This window comes from Lemur catta, chromosome 3 (assembly GCF_020740605.2).
Source record: "Lemur catta isolate mLemCat1 chromosome 3, mLemCat1.pri, whole genome shotgun sequence".
Taxonomy (NCBI): domain Eukaryota; kingdom Metazoa; phylum Chordata; class Mammalia; order Primates; family Lemuridae; genus Lemur; species Lemur catta.
In genome coordinates, this window is record NC_059130.1 from 23,746,658 (window position 1) to 23,762,051 (window position 15,394).

General features: G+C 45.0%; 1 protein-coding gene across 1 annotated transcript; it reads left to right on the top strand.

Moving 5' to 3' along the window:
- The first annotated feature begins 8,847 nt into the window (after window positions 1-8,847).
- GJA8 (gap junction protein alpha 8) lies at window positions 8,848-15,172 on the top strand. The gene is made up of 2 exons (XM_045544849.1): window positions 8,848-8,916; window positions 13,829-15,172. The coding sequence occupies exon 2, from the start codon at window positions 13,840-13,842 to the stop codon at window positions 15,160-15,162; it is 1,323 nt and encodes a 440-aa protein (XP_045400805.1). The 5' UTR covers window positions 8,848-8,916; window positions 13,829-13,839; the 3' UTR covers window positions 15,163-15,172.
- The last annotated feature ends 222 nt before the right edge of the window (window positions 15,173-15,394 follow it).

The window sequence follows — 15,394 nt, forward strand, 5'->3', positions numbered from 1 at the left end:
GATGAAATCTGTTGCCATATGCACCAAGGTGATGCATTTAAAGTCTATATATATGTGTGTGTGTGTATACACACAGAGACACACACAGACACAGAAACACACACAAACACACATACACATATATACATAGTCGACCCCTGAACAACATGGGTTTGAACTGTGCAGGTCCACTTACACACAGATTTTCTTTTTCAGTAAATACAATCTGTCCTCCATATTGGTGATTCTGCATCTGCAACCAAACATGGATCAAACTCAGGATGCAAAAGCGTGTCCTATGGAGGGCCAACTTTTCTTATCTGCAGATTCTGGGATCCACAGGTGGTCCTAGAACCAACCCCCTGAAGATACTGAGGGACAACTGTATTCCTTTCTTTTTCTTTTCTTTTCTTTTTTTTTAATGCCAGTAGAAAAAAAGAACTAACAACTAGAAGCTAGGAGGAGAACAGGCAATACAACTCAGTGTTTTAAGCATCCAGGCTTAAAAGCTGAACTGAAACAGAAGTTACTATTGCAAATTTTTTTCTCACTGGTTTCCTGAATTTTATTGAAATGTAGAGGTCTTCCTAAGCCAGGCACAAAGTCAAGTTATCATAAATTTTTAAATGATAGATTTGATTAGATAAAAATATAAATTCTTTGTACAGCAAAACACACTAAAAGCAAACTTAGAAGACAAGTGACAATTTGGAAAAAGCTTTACAACATCTCTGACAGAGGAATAATAGCCGTACTCTATAAAAAGTTTATAAATCATTAAGGAAAAGACAAATAACACCCCTCAAATGGACAAAGGATATAAGTAGGCAATTCAGAGAAAAAGAAATGTAAATAGCTAGTAAACATATGATAAGTCACTCCATCTCTTTAGTAATATAAATTAAAATAAAAATTGAAACATAAATTTTAAAAATATAAATTAAAATAACAAGGTACTTTCTGCCCATCCGATTGTAAAAACTGTGAAGATGGACAACAGCCAGTGATGGTGAGAATACACAATGTGGTGCCCTCTTGAAAGCTGTACGAGTGTAGTCTGGTACAGTCTGTTTTGAGAACAATTGGTGGTACCTACCAACTTTTCAGTTTTACATCTTTCAGACAATCCATTTTACTTCCAGGAATACATCCTCCAGAAATATTCTTACATATGCTCAAAATATATTCATAAGGATGTTATTTAAAAATTTTTTGTAACAGAAAAAAGGGGAGCCATCTAAATGTCATTCAATAGAGAAGAGACTAAACACATTTGCAAGACGTCCTCACTGTGGAATACTATTGCAGACGTTAAAAGGAGGAGGCTGACCTATACATACTGTAAAGATCACCAGGATATATTAAGTGAAAAAAGCAAATCACATGATAATACGCAAAGCACCGTCTCATTTATGTTTACATACATATATGCATAGGAAAAGCATTTGGAAAGACACATCAAACTGTTAAGAGTGGTCACAGTGATGGTGGGACAGGATGAAGAGGGTAAGGAGAGATGGTTATTCTTTTTTTTTTTTCTTCCCAGCTCTTCCATGGAAGAGACCTTTATTCTTTATCCTACATGCTCCTATCTTGTCTGATTTCTTTTAGTATGCAAGTATTCACGCTATACCTTCGTAACTGTTTTAAAAATAAGAATATGTGCAAAGTAGGCCGGGCGCGGTGGCTCATGCCTGTAATCCTAGCACTCTGGGAGGCCGAGGCGGGTGGATCGTTTGAGCTCAGCAGTTCGAGACCAGTCTGAGCAAGAGCGAAACCCCGTCTCTACTAAAAATAGAAAGAAATTATCTGGCCAACTAAAATATATATAGAAAAAATTAGCCGGGCATGGTGGCACATGCCTGTAGTCCCAGCTACTGGGGAGGCTGAGGCAGTAGGATCGCTTAAGCCCAGGAGTTTGAGGTTGCTGTGAGCTAGGCTGACGCCATGGCACTCACTCTAGCCCAGGCAACACAGCAAGACTCTGTCTCAAAAAAATAAAAATAAATAAATAAGAATATGTGCAAAGTGAATTAGTTTATTTAGAAAATGTTTTCAGCTATGTTGGTTTTTCAGAACAAAACAAAATTTTTAATCACCCCGAATGTTAACTAATTAGTACATATGCCAGAGACCCCAGATGCTCCGAAAAGCCAGCACTGTAGAATTGAATCTCATAATTAAAAGAGACAGCATGGGCAGCCCACAGCAAACGGGGCTCTGGAGTCAAGCACTGCGGTCCCCAACCCACAGGCCACAGACCAGGACAGGAACCTGTTAGGAACTAGATCGCACAGCAGGAGGTGAGTGAGGGAAGCTTCATCTGTATTCACAGCCGCTCCCCAGCACTCACCATCCCCCTGCCCCGTGGAAAAGAGCCTCCTCCCTGGAAAAATTGTCTTCCATGAAACCAGTCCCTGGTGCCAAAAAGGTTGGGGACCAATGATCAAGCAGGTCTGATTCTAGTCCTGGCCCTGCCCCTTTCTTTCTCTGACTGTGAGCTCATCACTTAGTCTCACCGAGTCTCCATAAAATGAAGATAAAAGTGCCTACTCCTCAGCCCTAAGGCACACACTACCTATGTACAAAACTTGTTTTCCTCTTCTGATTTGTGATATTATATATGTCAGATGGACTAATAAGACAAGTGGGAGACTACAGGGAACTCTTTACAAAGACTTTTTTTTCTGGGTGGACCCAGAGAAATGTTTTTAGGGCCCAATCTTGGTGGCAGAGCATCAAGAAGTGCAATGGGTCATGGGGGAAGATTGTTTAACGCAAAAGTTCTGGGCACCAGGGCCAGATGAACAATTCCAGTAGCTGTGGCTACCAAGAGCAGCAGTTCTAAAATTTTAGCATGTATTAGAATCACCTCGAGGGTTTGTTAAAACAGCATGCTGGTCTCCATCCTCAGAGTTTCTGATTCAGCAGGTCTGGGGCAGGGTTTGGGACTATACATTCCTAACAAGTTCCCAGGTAGTGCTAATGCTGCTGATCTGGGGAAACACACTTTGAGGGCCTCTGACCTAAAGCATCGACAACTGCCCCACTCTAGTGAGTTTTAGACTGCAGCAGCCTCTTTCCCTGACCCTCGTCTGGGATGCTTCCTCCAGTGTTCTCTCTGCACCTGCCCAGGCACCGTGCATGCCAGGATACTCCCTGGTCTTACCCCTAGCCAGAGGCCGGTTTCTGCAGCCTGTGCATCCAAGTTAACTCTGTCCAAGGTGATGGGGAAGCTGAGAGAACCCAAGACTTTTAGTTGGGGCAGTGGAGGAGTTGGGGGACATGCTAAGAGCCAGCCCGGGCCCTGGCCTGGGTCCTGCCTGCCCTGTGTGACAGGAAGTGTATCCCCCTTCTGCCTAAGCAGATCGGGAAAGATAACTTTGTTAGCAAGAGAAGCCTGGGCCGAGGGGTCGTGCTCTATAGAATTGGCACGATCTGCTCTCATGCATGAGCTGCTCCTTTGAATAGAGAGCCCTGCCTTGCCCTGACAGCTCGTCTGTGCTGGAAATCCTCTCCCGAGTGAAAGTGCCCCCAGTTCCCCCCTCCAGCCCACCCTTTGCCCCTCAGGGCACGAGAGCCCTTGAACCTCAGCCAAATGATTATGATGAAAAAGAATCTCTGGCTTACAACCAAATTGGCCAGGGACGAGGGACAGAGAGGGCCATGGCTTGCCCCCTGGTCCTCTCCAGGTGTCACAAACAAGAGCAACAAAAAAGCAAGTATTTATCCCTATGCTGGTGAAGCAAAGAACTCTGGATCTTTCTCCTGTGGTATGCAAACCTTCTTCCTAGTAATGGTGACTGCAGTTACTATGTATCAAGTGCTTACCATGCCAAGCGGTGAGCTCACTTTCATATATATTGTTTTATTTAATCACTACGACTCTTTGAGGCAGACACTGTTTCCCATTTTTCACAAGAGGAAACAGGCTGACACAAGGAAAGTCACTTATGTAAGGTCAGGCAGCTAGCTAGTGGTGAAGCCGAGATGACCCGACCCCAGAGCCTGACACTAACTGCCCTCTGTTCAGATGCTCACAAGATGGAGGTTCCCACCCCAAAGGCTAGATCCACGATTCAGCATGGTGGGGTGCACCAAATTCTCTACAGTCCCCCACTCTCTTTGAGCCGAGGTACACAAGGCCTCTCTGCACACTCCACACACCGTGTGCCAGCCATCACACCTGGGACAGAGCCTCGTTCACCTTTATGTTCCCAGCATGGCGCCCAGCACTCAGTGGCTGCTTCGCACAAGTCTGTGGTAGAGAGCAAGGGCAGAGCCAAACACTGGATGCTGGGTGCTATCTCGTTTCTTGGCGCTGTTGGGGTTTGGAAGACATGCAGGTGAACAAACCATATGTGGATAAACAACAAAGAGACAAAAATTACATTTCCCAGGCCGGGCACAGTGGCTCACGCCTGTAATCCTAGCACTATGGGAGGCCGAGGCGGGTGGATTGTTTGAGCTCAGGAGTTGGAGACCAGCCTGAGCAAGAGCAAGACCCCGTCTCTACTAAAAATAGAAAGAAATTATATGGACAGCTAAAATATATATATAGAAAAAATTAGCCGGGCATGGTGGTGCATGCCTGTAGTCCCAGCTACTTGAGAGGCTGAGGCAGGAGGTTTGCTTGGGCCCATGAGTTTGAGGTTGCTGTGAGCTAGGCTGACATCATGGCACTCTAGCCTGGGCAACAGAGTGAGACTCTGTCTCAAAAAAAAAAAAAAAAATTACATTTCCCAACTTTTTTTTGTCCTTCCCATTGGGTTTCAGCTCCTCTGGCCTCCCTGCTGCTTAGAGCTTCACCCCGGACAGTGCCCCTCCACACACACCCTCTGGTTCCCTCCATGGCCTTCTTTCAGGTCCGCTCAAATCCCACCTTCTCAGTGAGCTCTCTCTGAGCACCCCCGCCCCTGCACCGGCTCTCCCAGTGTGCTCTCCCTGCCATGCTTGTTCATCTTTGGTAGCACTCAGCGCCTTCCAATGTACTACGTAACTCACTGACTTCTTGTGTCAGTGTTGCTGTCTGCCTCCCCACTACAGCACAAGCTCCGCTGTGTCAGGGGTCTCTACCTTATTCACTGATGTGTCCCACACACCTCAGAGGGTGGGAGCTCAACAAGTACTTGTTGAGTGAGTCTCAAACACTGTCCCCTAGCCAGAGCTGGGCCTGAAATACTCAGAGAAGTGACCAATTTCCCCACATCCCCCAGTCCTGTGTTTCTCAAAGACCCATTCCCCCTTGTCCACCCCAGTAACTGGAAGAGAGAGATTCTGCACCTCCTAATTCCAGTCACCACAAGGATTGACTCAGGATGGTCCCCTCAGACCCCTTAAATCTTTCTGCCCTTCTACTCGTGCCATGGCTCACCTGGTTGTTCCCTGAAGAGTCCTGCTGCTTGAGTGAGTCTGTGCCCCGTGTGCGGAGGCCCCCAGAGCCATGGGCAGCACATGGCCTCAGAGCTGTGCCATGACCTCATGGTGTCATTTCCACTCTGAGCCTTGGTTTCCTCATTTATAAAATGAGGGTTGGGGCCAATAATCTCCTCCAGTCTTTCCCAGTTCTGACATTTTCACTGTGGGAAGGGGGGAGAGTGTGACTTTGGTCAACAGATACTTAGAAACAAACCAACCCATGACCCTGGGGCACAGGACACAGCCATACTCAGATCCTAGCAAATATAACCAATAAGTGCACAGGGATTCACAGCATCATATAGGTTAACCACCACCCTATTTTCACAAAACAAGAAAGTCATCTCTTTTTCACAGATGAGAAAACTGAGGCTCAGCGAGCTGAACAAGCTACTCACAAATAGGAAGCAGAAAAGCCACATCCAAAGCCAGGTCTTCCAACTGCAAATTCCATAATCTTTCTACACATAACTGCCTCATTGTTTTCAAAATGCACCCTGGTGCCACCATTAGATTATCAAAAATGTCAATAATCTAATAATCTATTCTATAAGATTACAGAATATAAAATTGGAATTTGTATTTAAATATGGTTATGTCTCATCTAGGGATTTATTTACATACATCAAATGATGCAATACAGCCACCATGAGAAGATTTCCCTCTGAAAGACCCAAGAAAGTGACTCTTGTTCCTGGTAGGAATGACAACTCATCTCTCAGTCACAGCTAAAATGAACCTCTCCCCCCATCTCTTTCAAAACCTTCCCCAAGAACATGATCGAGTGTTTATATTTTGCAGGATTTTTCACTGCAAACAGAAGAACTGACAACAATTCCATCAATTGGCCACTATTAATAATCTACATCAACAGAGTAAGTAAGCAAAGCAAGTGCTAAATGCAAAAGCTAGATTTGTCCAAATCTGAGAGACTATAATTGGTTCAGAGCTATGTTGACAGTCCCTGTTTTTCCAGATTCAAACACATCCTCTACTAACATCTCTCACAAAATGATGATGAGAGATGAGACCACCCACTACATTAGCCAAGCTGGACTGGGAAACCCTGAATGGGGAAGTTCATTTTGAAAATAAGCTTTGAAGGTTCTGGACTATCTCAGAGACAACACAAGCTTTGGGAATCAACAGGAACAGAACATTTTCAAAAGAAAGAATAATTGGATTTCTTCCCCTCTTTCCTCTGACTTCTTGCCTCATTGATATTAGGGGAACAGACTTGGCCATCTATTTTTTTAACCATCTATTTCCACCAGTGGGTTGACCATCTTTTTTTTTTTAATTTCAGCATATTATGGCGGACAAATGTTTAGGTTACACATATTGCCTTTGCCCTGCCTGAGACAGAGCTACAAGCATGTCCATCCCCCAGATAATGTGCACTGCACCCATTAGTTTTGAATATACCCATCCTCTCTTCCCCTCCACCTGCCCAACACCTGATGAATGTTACCACTGTATGTGAACATAAGTGTTGATCAATTAATACCAATTTGATGGTGAGTACATGTGGTGCTTGTTTTTCCATTTTTGTGATACTTCACTTAGTAGAATGGTCTCTAGCTCTATCCAGGATAATACAAGAGGTGCTAGATCACCATTGTTTTTTGTGGCTGAGTAGAACTCCATGATATACATATACCACATTTTATGAATCCACTCAACCATCTATTTTTTACTGAAGGATTCCCTACAGTGCATTGCCCCAGTCAGTGTGGGCTTTCAAACTTGGGAGTTCAAAAGAAGTCAAAAATCTAAAGTAAATAAGGTCGTTGGCTAGTGAACATTTTATTAAAAATTGAACTTGGGACTCACACCACATTAATACCATCCTCCTTCAAACTGCCACCCTCAACAGGCAATATGTCCATGACACCAGAAAGGACAGGAAAATGGGACTGCGGGGGAGGGGTGAAGCAATTGCTTAGACTTTTTGTCTGGTTTACCCTCAAAGTTGTCTTCAATTTAAAAATCATACATTTCAGACTTCCTAAAACAATCCAAGTTTCAACTATTTTTGTTCCATTGTTTCCACAAATAAACTTGTTGGATGAATATTTTTGGTTTGGAAAATGTAGTCAAAACAGCCATTTTTTTATACCAGTGCAATAGTCAGTCCCAGAGAATGGGAAGAGAGCAGGCCTCCAAGACATGTGTCCACACCCTCCGCATAGTCAGTCCCAGAGAACGGGAAGAGAGCAGGCCTCCAAGACATGTGTCCACACCCTCCGAGCTGGCTCCCCCAGCATCATTCCTCAGTAAGCCACACTGCTATTTCACTCAGGAGCCTCTTGGTGAGCAAAAACATCATACCCCCATTTAACAGATAAAGGCACTGAAGTCTAAAAGTGTTAGCTGACATTGATTCAACTGTAGCTTCTCAAAAGTTTTATAATTACGAGTTAAAAAGGGTGAGAAATGTTATTATCTTGACAAATGGCACCAGAATTCTTTGGAGTGTTAGGGCTCCTTTTCAAAGGGGCAGACTGCCAGGCTGAAGGCTTGTTTTTTTGTTTGTTTGTTTGTTTGTTTTTTATCTTTTTAGAAATCATTTTTTCCTTTTATTTTTAGTTGTCACATAATAGTACATATTCACGGGATACAGACGGATATTTCAATCCGTGCATACAATGTGTAATGATCAAATCAGGGGAATCAGCATATCCATCACCTCAAACATTTATCTTTTATTTGTGTTGTGAATGTTCAAAATTCTCTCTTCTAATTTTTGGGCATATACAATAAATTATAGTTAGCCATATTCACACTACAGTGCTGGAACAGAACTCATTCCTCCCACCTAGCTGTAATTTTGTATCCGTTACCCAGCCTCTCCCCCTCCTCCCCTCCCGCCTACCCTTCCCAGCCTCTAATGCCCACAGTCCTACCACTGAAGGTTTTGAGACACAAGAGCAAACCACCAAAAGAGGATGAAATATGGTCCTTTGAAAAGGATCAACCGACCACTCTTTTTCAGTCAGACTCAGGGCAGAGGGATGTACACACATGACCTCTTACTGTCCCTAACATCACCAAGATTTTCTAAGCTGGCGATAAGGCCTTGGGAAAACACCCCTAGGCTCATGCCCTCTGGAGAGAAGCCAAAGGTTTCCTGCCATAGAGGGCCAGTCTGCTGCTAAAAGAAACTTTTGGAGGCTGCAGAAGCCCCAACTAAGCTTTCACAGATCAGCTTTCCCCACTCTCCTCCCGTCAGTGCCCAACACAGCTCTCCCATTCTCTCACTCCCATTGTTTGCCAAATGTCCCTCCCTTCATAAAAGCTGTCTGGCTGGGAGCTTAAAATATTGCTGGACAGTAAAACCTACCCATCAGGGCCAATCCAGTCATATCTGCTCAGTCGTGCAGCACAGTAGGGGCGGGGTAGAGAAGTGGGAGGTGGGCTTTTAGGCAGCAAAGGAAAGAGGCCAAAGTTGCCATTTTGCTGCTGAGCGCCAGGAGAGAAAGACGGTGTATATTTCTCCGTGGGACACCACTCATATTGGCAAGTTTTCCTTGGACGATATTAGTTTGTAGCCTCCCCCTCACTTCTTCTCTCCCAGCCTAATTGAAGGGCCATATACAGTCTTCTGCAAAAGGAAAAAGGTTGCCTTTAAAGTTCAGTCTTGGTCTGGTATGGCTGGACTTAAGAGTGCAATTCTGAAAACCCTCTTGGAGTTGACCTCAGAGTTGGCAGGACTTTGGAAATGGAGGAATGGTAAAGTATTTGGGGGATGGGGGAGTCAAACTCTAACTACAGCTTGGCTTCTTAAGGTCTTCTCACTTTTCAGAATGAATTAAGGTGCCTCCAGGAATCCAAAGGGACCTAAACAAACTATTCAATGTTTATGAAAGGGTTTTATAGTTTTTTCACTCAAACTCTTCAATAGGAGTAATAGTCATAATTATTGAGTGCTGTGAGTGTAGGGGAGCCTATACGCTCAGCATTTTCAACATTGGAGGATTTAATGGAACCCAGGAATAGATGTGGCTAAAGACCATAAAACTCTTCCTGGGAGTACATTCCATCATCTGTCTGTGAGAGCTACAGGTTAGTGGCTGCTCTAGAAACTAGAATGGCGGCACATTTATACTCCATTACCAACCAGAGTGGTAAGTAGCCATTGAATGCTTGAGGGAACTTGTTAACACAGATGTTTATTTGTTGTTCTGCCTCTTCAAAGCCAGGAGAAGGCTGTGCTATACTGGCTTGGAGCCAGAAGACCACAGCTTACATCTGGGAGACTCATTGAACCTCCCAGCCTGTCTCCCTATCTGCCAGTGGGGGTGGATAACGCCTGCTTCACTGATTCCCAAGCATCCATCTGTGCAACTATCAGTTACAGCCCAAGATGAAGTTTTCAGCAGTCTGTGACAAAAATGTGACAGTGATGAAGTAAACAATGTAGTAAACTTCCTAACCAAGTTAAATGGGCCCAAGTTATAAGCCTATTGGGTTTTTATTATAATAGGTTCTAACCCAATATGAGTGTGTCTTTTATTCTGAATTTATGTCCTTTCTATTTTTGTAGTATTAATATTAAAATCCCCTTTTATGAAATGATGACAAAAACAGACTGTAGTCATAGTTAGTAATTTAATAGGTTTCTTCTTTTAATGTCCTTGTTTGACAAAATAAGGAGTTGGCAGCCTTATGTTGGTCACCATATTTTGTCGTTGTTATTATACTAGTCCGTGAAATCTAAGACTGAGAACCACTGGCTTCATTCACAGCTTGTTATGAGAACTGAAATAAGATATGTGAAAATGCATCATTTATAAATAGACAAGGAATAGATAAGGGATACCCAAACATAAGGCGCTATTTTAATCATTATCTCTAGCCATAATTCTCTGGTGGGATATGCCCAGGAAAATATGGATGCCATAGGGTTGGAGGCTTGAACTCCATTGGTTTATGTTCCATAAATCATAGATCTGTTTACTAAATTTTCACAAGCAAAATAAAACAAAGAATTATCTCTTTGAAGAAAATGAAAAACATATTCTTCCTTTGGTTTAGATTTCTCCCTGCTCCAGTGGAACACCTTGCTACTCTGATCTGACTTCCTCTAAATTTCTTGTTAGAAGTCAGGAATCCAAGGCACTTTTCCTTAGCACCTCTAAAGCTTCTTGCCTCAACAGCATAGTTGGCTTGTTTCAATTACTATGGGGTTGGAAAGATTTTGTCATAAATCAGTTTCTTTCCTACAATTATCCCAAGAAACTTTGTAATTGGACATTAAAAAAAACGCATTCAAACAATCCTAGCATTGCAGGATGGAGCATAGAAGGACATAGCCTTGTCTGGCTTTCGCCTAGAAATTACTAATGGGATGGTCAGGAGGGACTTCTTATGTCATGAACATGTACCATGATACTCCTGTGTCAAAAACCATTGCCCTTACAGTTTATATCTTTGATTTTATATAAAATAAGCCGCTTTATGTCTCAAAAAAGCTAGTTTTGGAGTGATTTACTATCCTTTTTGGTATTTACCATTTTTTGCAAGTTCTTAATCTCCCCTCTGCTAGCTGCAGCAAGAGGACTGGAATTCCCTGGACTCTAAGTAATACTGGTATTACAGGCACTCAGGGATTGAGAATTTCAGATTTTAAAATGATTACGATCAGTCCCATCCACTGGTATCTACGAAGCTCCCACTCTGTGAAGGGATTTGTCCTATGTTGTGATGGTTCACAGGGGATGAAGCCAAAATAGGTCCCTTTTTCGGAGAGCTTTTGATCCTAAAGGGGGAAACAAGACCAGTTGACCTATAGTGCTGAGAGCATGTGCTCACCACCCACCTTCATGGTGGGTACATGAGTGAAATATACGCAGAAACTCAAAAGGACTAATATAGTACAAGTAAGGTTGTCAAAACTAAATTGATACATCAGTGGGGGTGAGATATTAGTAAGATAGTAAGATTAAGCAAGATAATAATAAGTAAGATATTAGATTTAGAGTTCATTAAAGCCAGATTTGATTGTATAGAAGTAAATTACACAACTTGTTGTTTTAACATAAAATTTAGGTTAAACTGTTTGATAAGAAATGAACTTTATCCTGGCTCTGCCACCAATGGGCTATATGCTTGGGCTTCTTACCTGATTGTGATGCTTCCCACCTGTTTTCCAGAAGGCAGTGGGAATGGTTGCCACCCTTTGCAGGGCAAGCCCTAAATTTAACTGCAGTCTGAGGAATGCTAAGAGTAGATACACGTGGCTGGTATTCTGGGCTGCTGGTTCTGAGCAGAGGACCCCCTCCTACTCTCAATTCCCCACTCCTACAAGGAACTGTTCCCAATGCCACATTCATCACTGGGGATGCCCCCGCTGCTCTCACCTCCCCAGGACAAGAGAAGCTACTGTAGGATACCCTGCCTAATTGGAAGTTTCTGGGTCCCCAAGAGGAGGAATGCCCTCTGCTCACCAACAAGCAGAGAGCATTGTGTACACCCTGAGAGCATGGGCTGGGCATTGCCCATGCCTGCATTTAGTGTCCTGCCACTAGGTACTATCTGGCCAGGCTCCAAATAACAAGGTTAGAAGTAGGCTTTAAAATGCCACTTTGTTTATCCCCCTCTAAAGATGAAAATCACACCTAATTTGAGATACCACTTTTCATCACTCTTTCAAGTGTTTAACAAATATCACTGTCATTAAAAAATGATGCTCCCATGGGCTCCTGATCCTATAGGGTAGAGCATGGCTGGAAGAATCCCAGAGCAGGATCGTCTGACATGGGCTCTTGCCTTGGTGTAAGAGCAGTGATGAGTAAACTTCATAACTCTAGAGAGGTTCAAGCAGAAGGAACAACTGTCCCCGGTTGAGGTGAAAGTTTTGCTCATAGTCCACCATAGGTAACAGGTTTGCACTGGATGAATGATCCGGTTTGCACACATCACCCCATCAGTTCAATCCCATTTCCATTAGCCATTGCTGTGCAAGGGGCATTATATACTATCATGTTTAATGGTATTATTTTTCTACAAACAAAAATTTTAGCTCTATTAAAACAGCCACATGTTACAGACCCTGAACCTTTTCATTCTGTGAGACACTAAAAGTGTTCTAGTGGACCTTCCTCATCCTGTGACATGTTTCCTTCCCAAGCACTCTCCCTGTTCTTTGGATTTAAAAGAGTAATAATAAAAATATACTGCCCTCAATTTGTAAAGCTATTAAGAAGGGTTCCCAGATTTCAACCTAAAGAAGAGAAAACATAAATCAAGAATACAGAAGCCAGAGAACTGTGTAGCTCTGATTGCAGGCAGTTTATCTCAATGGTATAGTACAAACAATCCAGCTTTTGGAATCAGGCAGACAGAACTCTGGCTATTTAGCTGTCTGATCTTGAACAATCCATTCAGCCTCTTTGAGCCTCAGTTTTTCATGAGTTGCGATCAAGTTAGTTAGTTAACAAACACTCATCAAGCTCTCACTATGTGCTGGGCTGTGTGTCAGACATTGAGTATATAGCAGTAAGTAAGACAGGTCCCCAAAGCAGGTATTCAATGTTAGTTCCCTTCCACTTCCCTTCAAATATACCATTATTATACATACTCTGACAAAGTTGAAAATAAGATAGATGGCTACAGACAATTTTGTATATACAAGAATTTTGGGCCGGGCGCGGTGGCTCACGCCTGTAATCCTAGCACTCTGGGAGGCAGAGGCGGGTGGATCGCTCGAGGTCAGGAGTTCGAGACCAGCCTGAGCAAGAGTGAGACTCCGTTTCTACTAAAAATAGAAAGAAATTATCTGGCCAACTAAAAATATATATATACAAAAAATTAAGCCGGGCATGATGGCGCATGCCTGTAGTCCCAGCTACTCGGGAGGCTGAGGCAGTAGGATCGCTTAAGCCCAGGAGTTTGAGGTTGCTGTGAGCTAGGCTGACGCCACAGCACTCACTCTAGCCCGGGCAACAGAGCGAGACTCTGTCTCAAAACAAAAAAAAAGAATTTTGTTGGGGGGCCTAGACACCTGAGAAAAGGGGTATTTTTTTCAGCATTAGGTCTCGTGCACCTTAAATCATTTTGTCTTGATCTTGATTTAAATACATGTAACTATGAGTTTCTATTTATGGTCAACAGTGAATCCCTATTATAGTGGAGACGAAGAAATTACACAGATATTGCCTCACTGACCCTTTCAGACCACTTGTGAAGTGGATGAGAACAGGTATTACTATTAAACCCATTTTACAGATGAGGAAGCTGATGCAAGCCAATTCTTCTGTGCATTTTTGTCCCCTGGTCCCAGCCCACACAGAAGCAGCACTCAGTGGTGCTGTTTACACGTTGACAGTTTCGGCAACTCAGAAAGGAGAGGTACCCCAAGAGTTAGCAAAAAGAGAATGCCTGAGGATTGCACTGTGGCCGCTCAGTTTTTGCCTTCTCCCTCCTCTAGGTGGGTGAGAAATGGGCGACTGGAGTTTCCTGGGGAACATCTTGGAGGAGGTGAATGAGCACTCCACGGTCATCGGCCGAGTCTGGCTCACCGTGCTCTTCATCTTCCGGATCCTCATCCTGGGCACAGCCGCAGAGTTCGTGTGGGGGGATGAGCAGTCCGACTTCGTGTGCAACACCCAGCAGCCAGGTTGCGAGAACGTCTGCTACGACGAGGCCTTCCCCATCTCCCACATCCGCCTCTGGGTGCTGCAGATCATCTTCGTCTCCACCCCGTCCCTCATGTACGTGGGCCACGCGGTGCACTACGTGCGCATGGAGGAGAAGCGCAAGGACCGCGAGGCGGAGGAGCTGTGCCAGCAGGGCGGCGGCGACGCCGGCGAGAGGGGCCCGCTCAACCCAGACCAGGGCAGCATCAAGAAGAGCAGCAGCAGCAGCAAAGGCACCAAGAAGTTCCGGCTGGAGGGGACCCTGCTGAGGACCTACATCTGCCACATCATCTTCAAGACCCTCTTCGAAGTGGGCTTCATCGTGGGCCACTACTTCCTCTACGGCTTCCGCATCCTGCCGCTCTACCGCTGCAGCCGCTGGCCCTGCCCCAACGTGGTGGACTGCTTCGTGTCGCGGCCCACTGAGAAAACCATCTTCATCCTGTTCATGCTGTCGGTGGCCTCTGTGTCCCTCTTCCTCAATGTTGTGGAGCTGGGCCACCTGGGCCTGAAGGGGATCCGCTCCGCCTTCAAGCGGCCGGCAGAGCAGCCACTGGGGGAGCTGCCGGAGAAATCCCTCCACTCCATCGCCGTCTCCTCCATCCAGAAAGCCAAGGGCTACCAGCTCCTAGAAGAAGAGAAAATCGTGTCCCACTATTTCCCTTTGTCTGAGGTTGGGATGGTGGAGACCAGCCCACTTTCCGCCAAGCCCTTCAGTCAGTTCGAGGAAAAGGTCAGCACAGGCCCCCTGGGGGACCTGTCCCGCGGCTACCAAGAGACACTGCCCTCCTACGCTCAGGTGGGGGCGCAGGACGTGGAGGGGGAGGGGCAGCCTGTGGGGGAGGGCGCAGAGCCCGAGGTGGCCGAAAAGAGGCAGGAAGCGGAGAAGGTGACCACGGAAGGGCAGGAGACCGCGGCAGTGCCAGAGGGGGAGAAAGTGGAGCCCCCTGGAACGGGCAAGGAGGGTGAGAAAGAAGAGGTGCCGGCCGAGGTGGTGTTGAAGCAAGGGCTGCTAGCTGAGAAAATACCTTCACTCTGTCCAGAGCTCGCGGCGGAGGACACCAGACCCTTGAGCAGGCTGAGCAAGGCCAGCAGCCGGGCCAGGTCAGACGATCTAACCATATGAAGTGGTGCCAGAAAGAAAACACTCAGGCTAATATAGGGCAAGATGAAAGGAAAAGGTGCCAACACGACTTGAGTCCTTTGTCCCCTCTCCCTCCTCCCACCCCTGGTTGGATAGGCACTGCATTGGAACAGTGCGTGCTATGCAACTAGGAAACTGCCTTTCCCGTACACAGTATAAGGGCTACCAAGATAAACCCATTGTCCCATCCAAGTTCCCAATCTCATATGGCTCC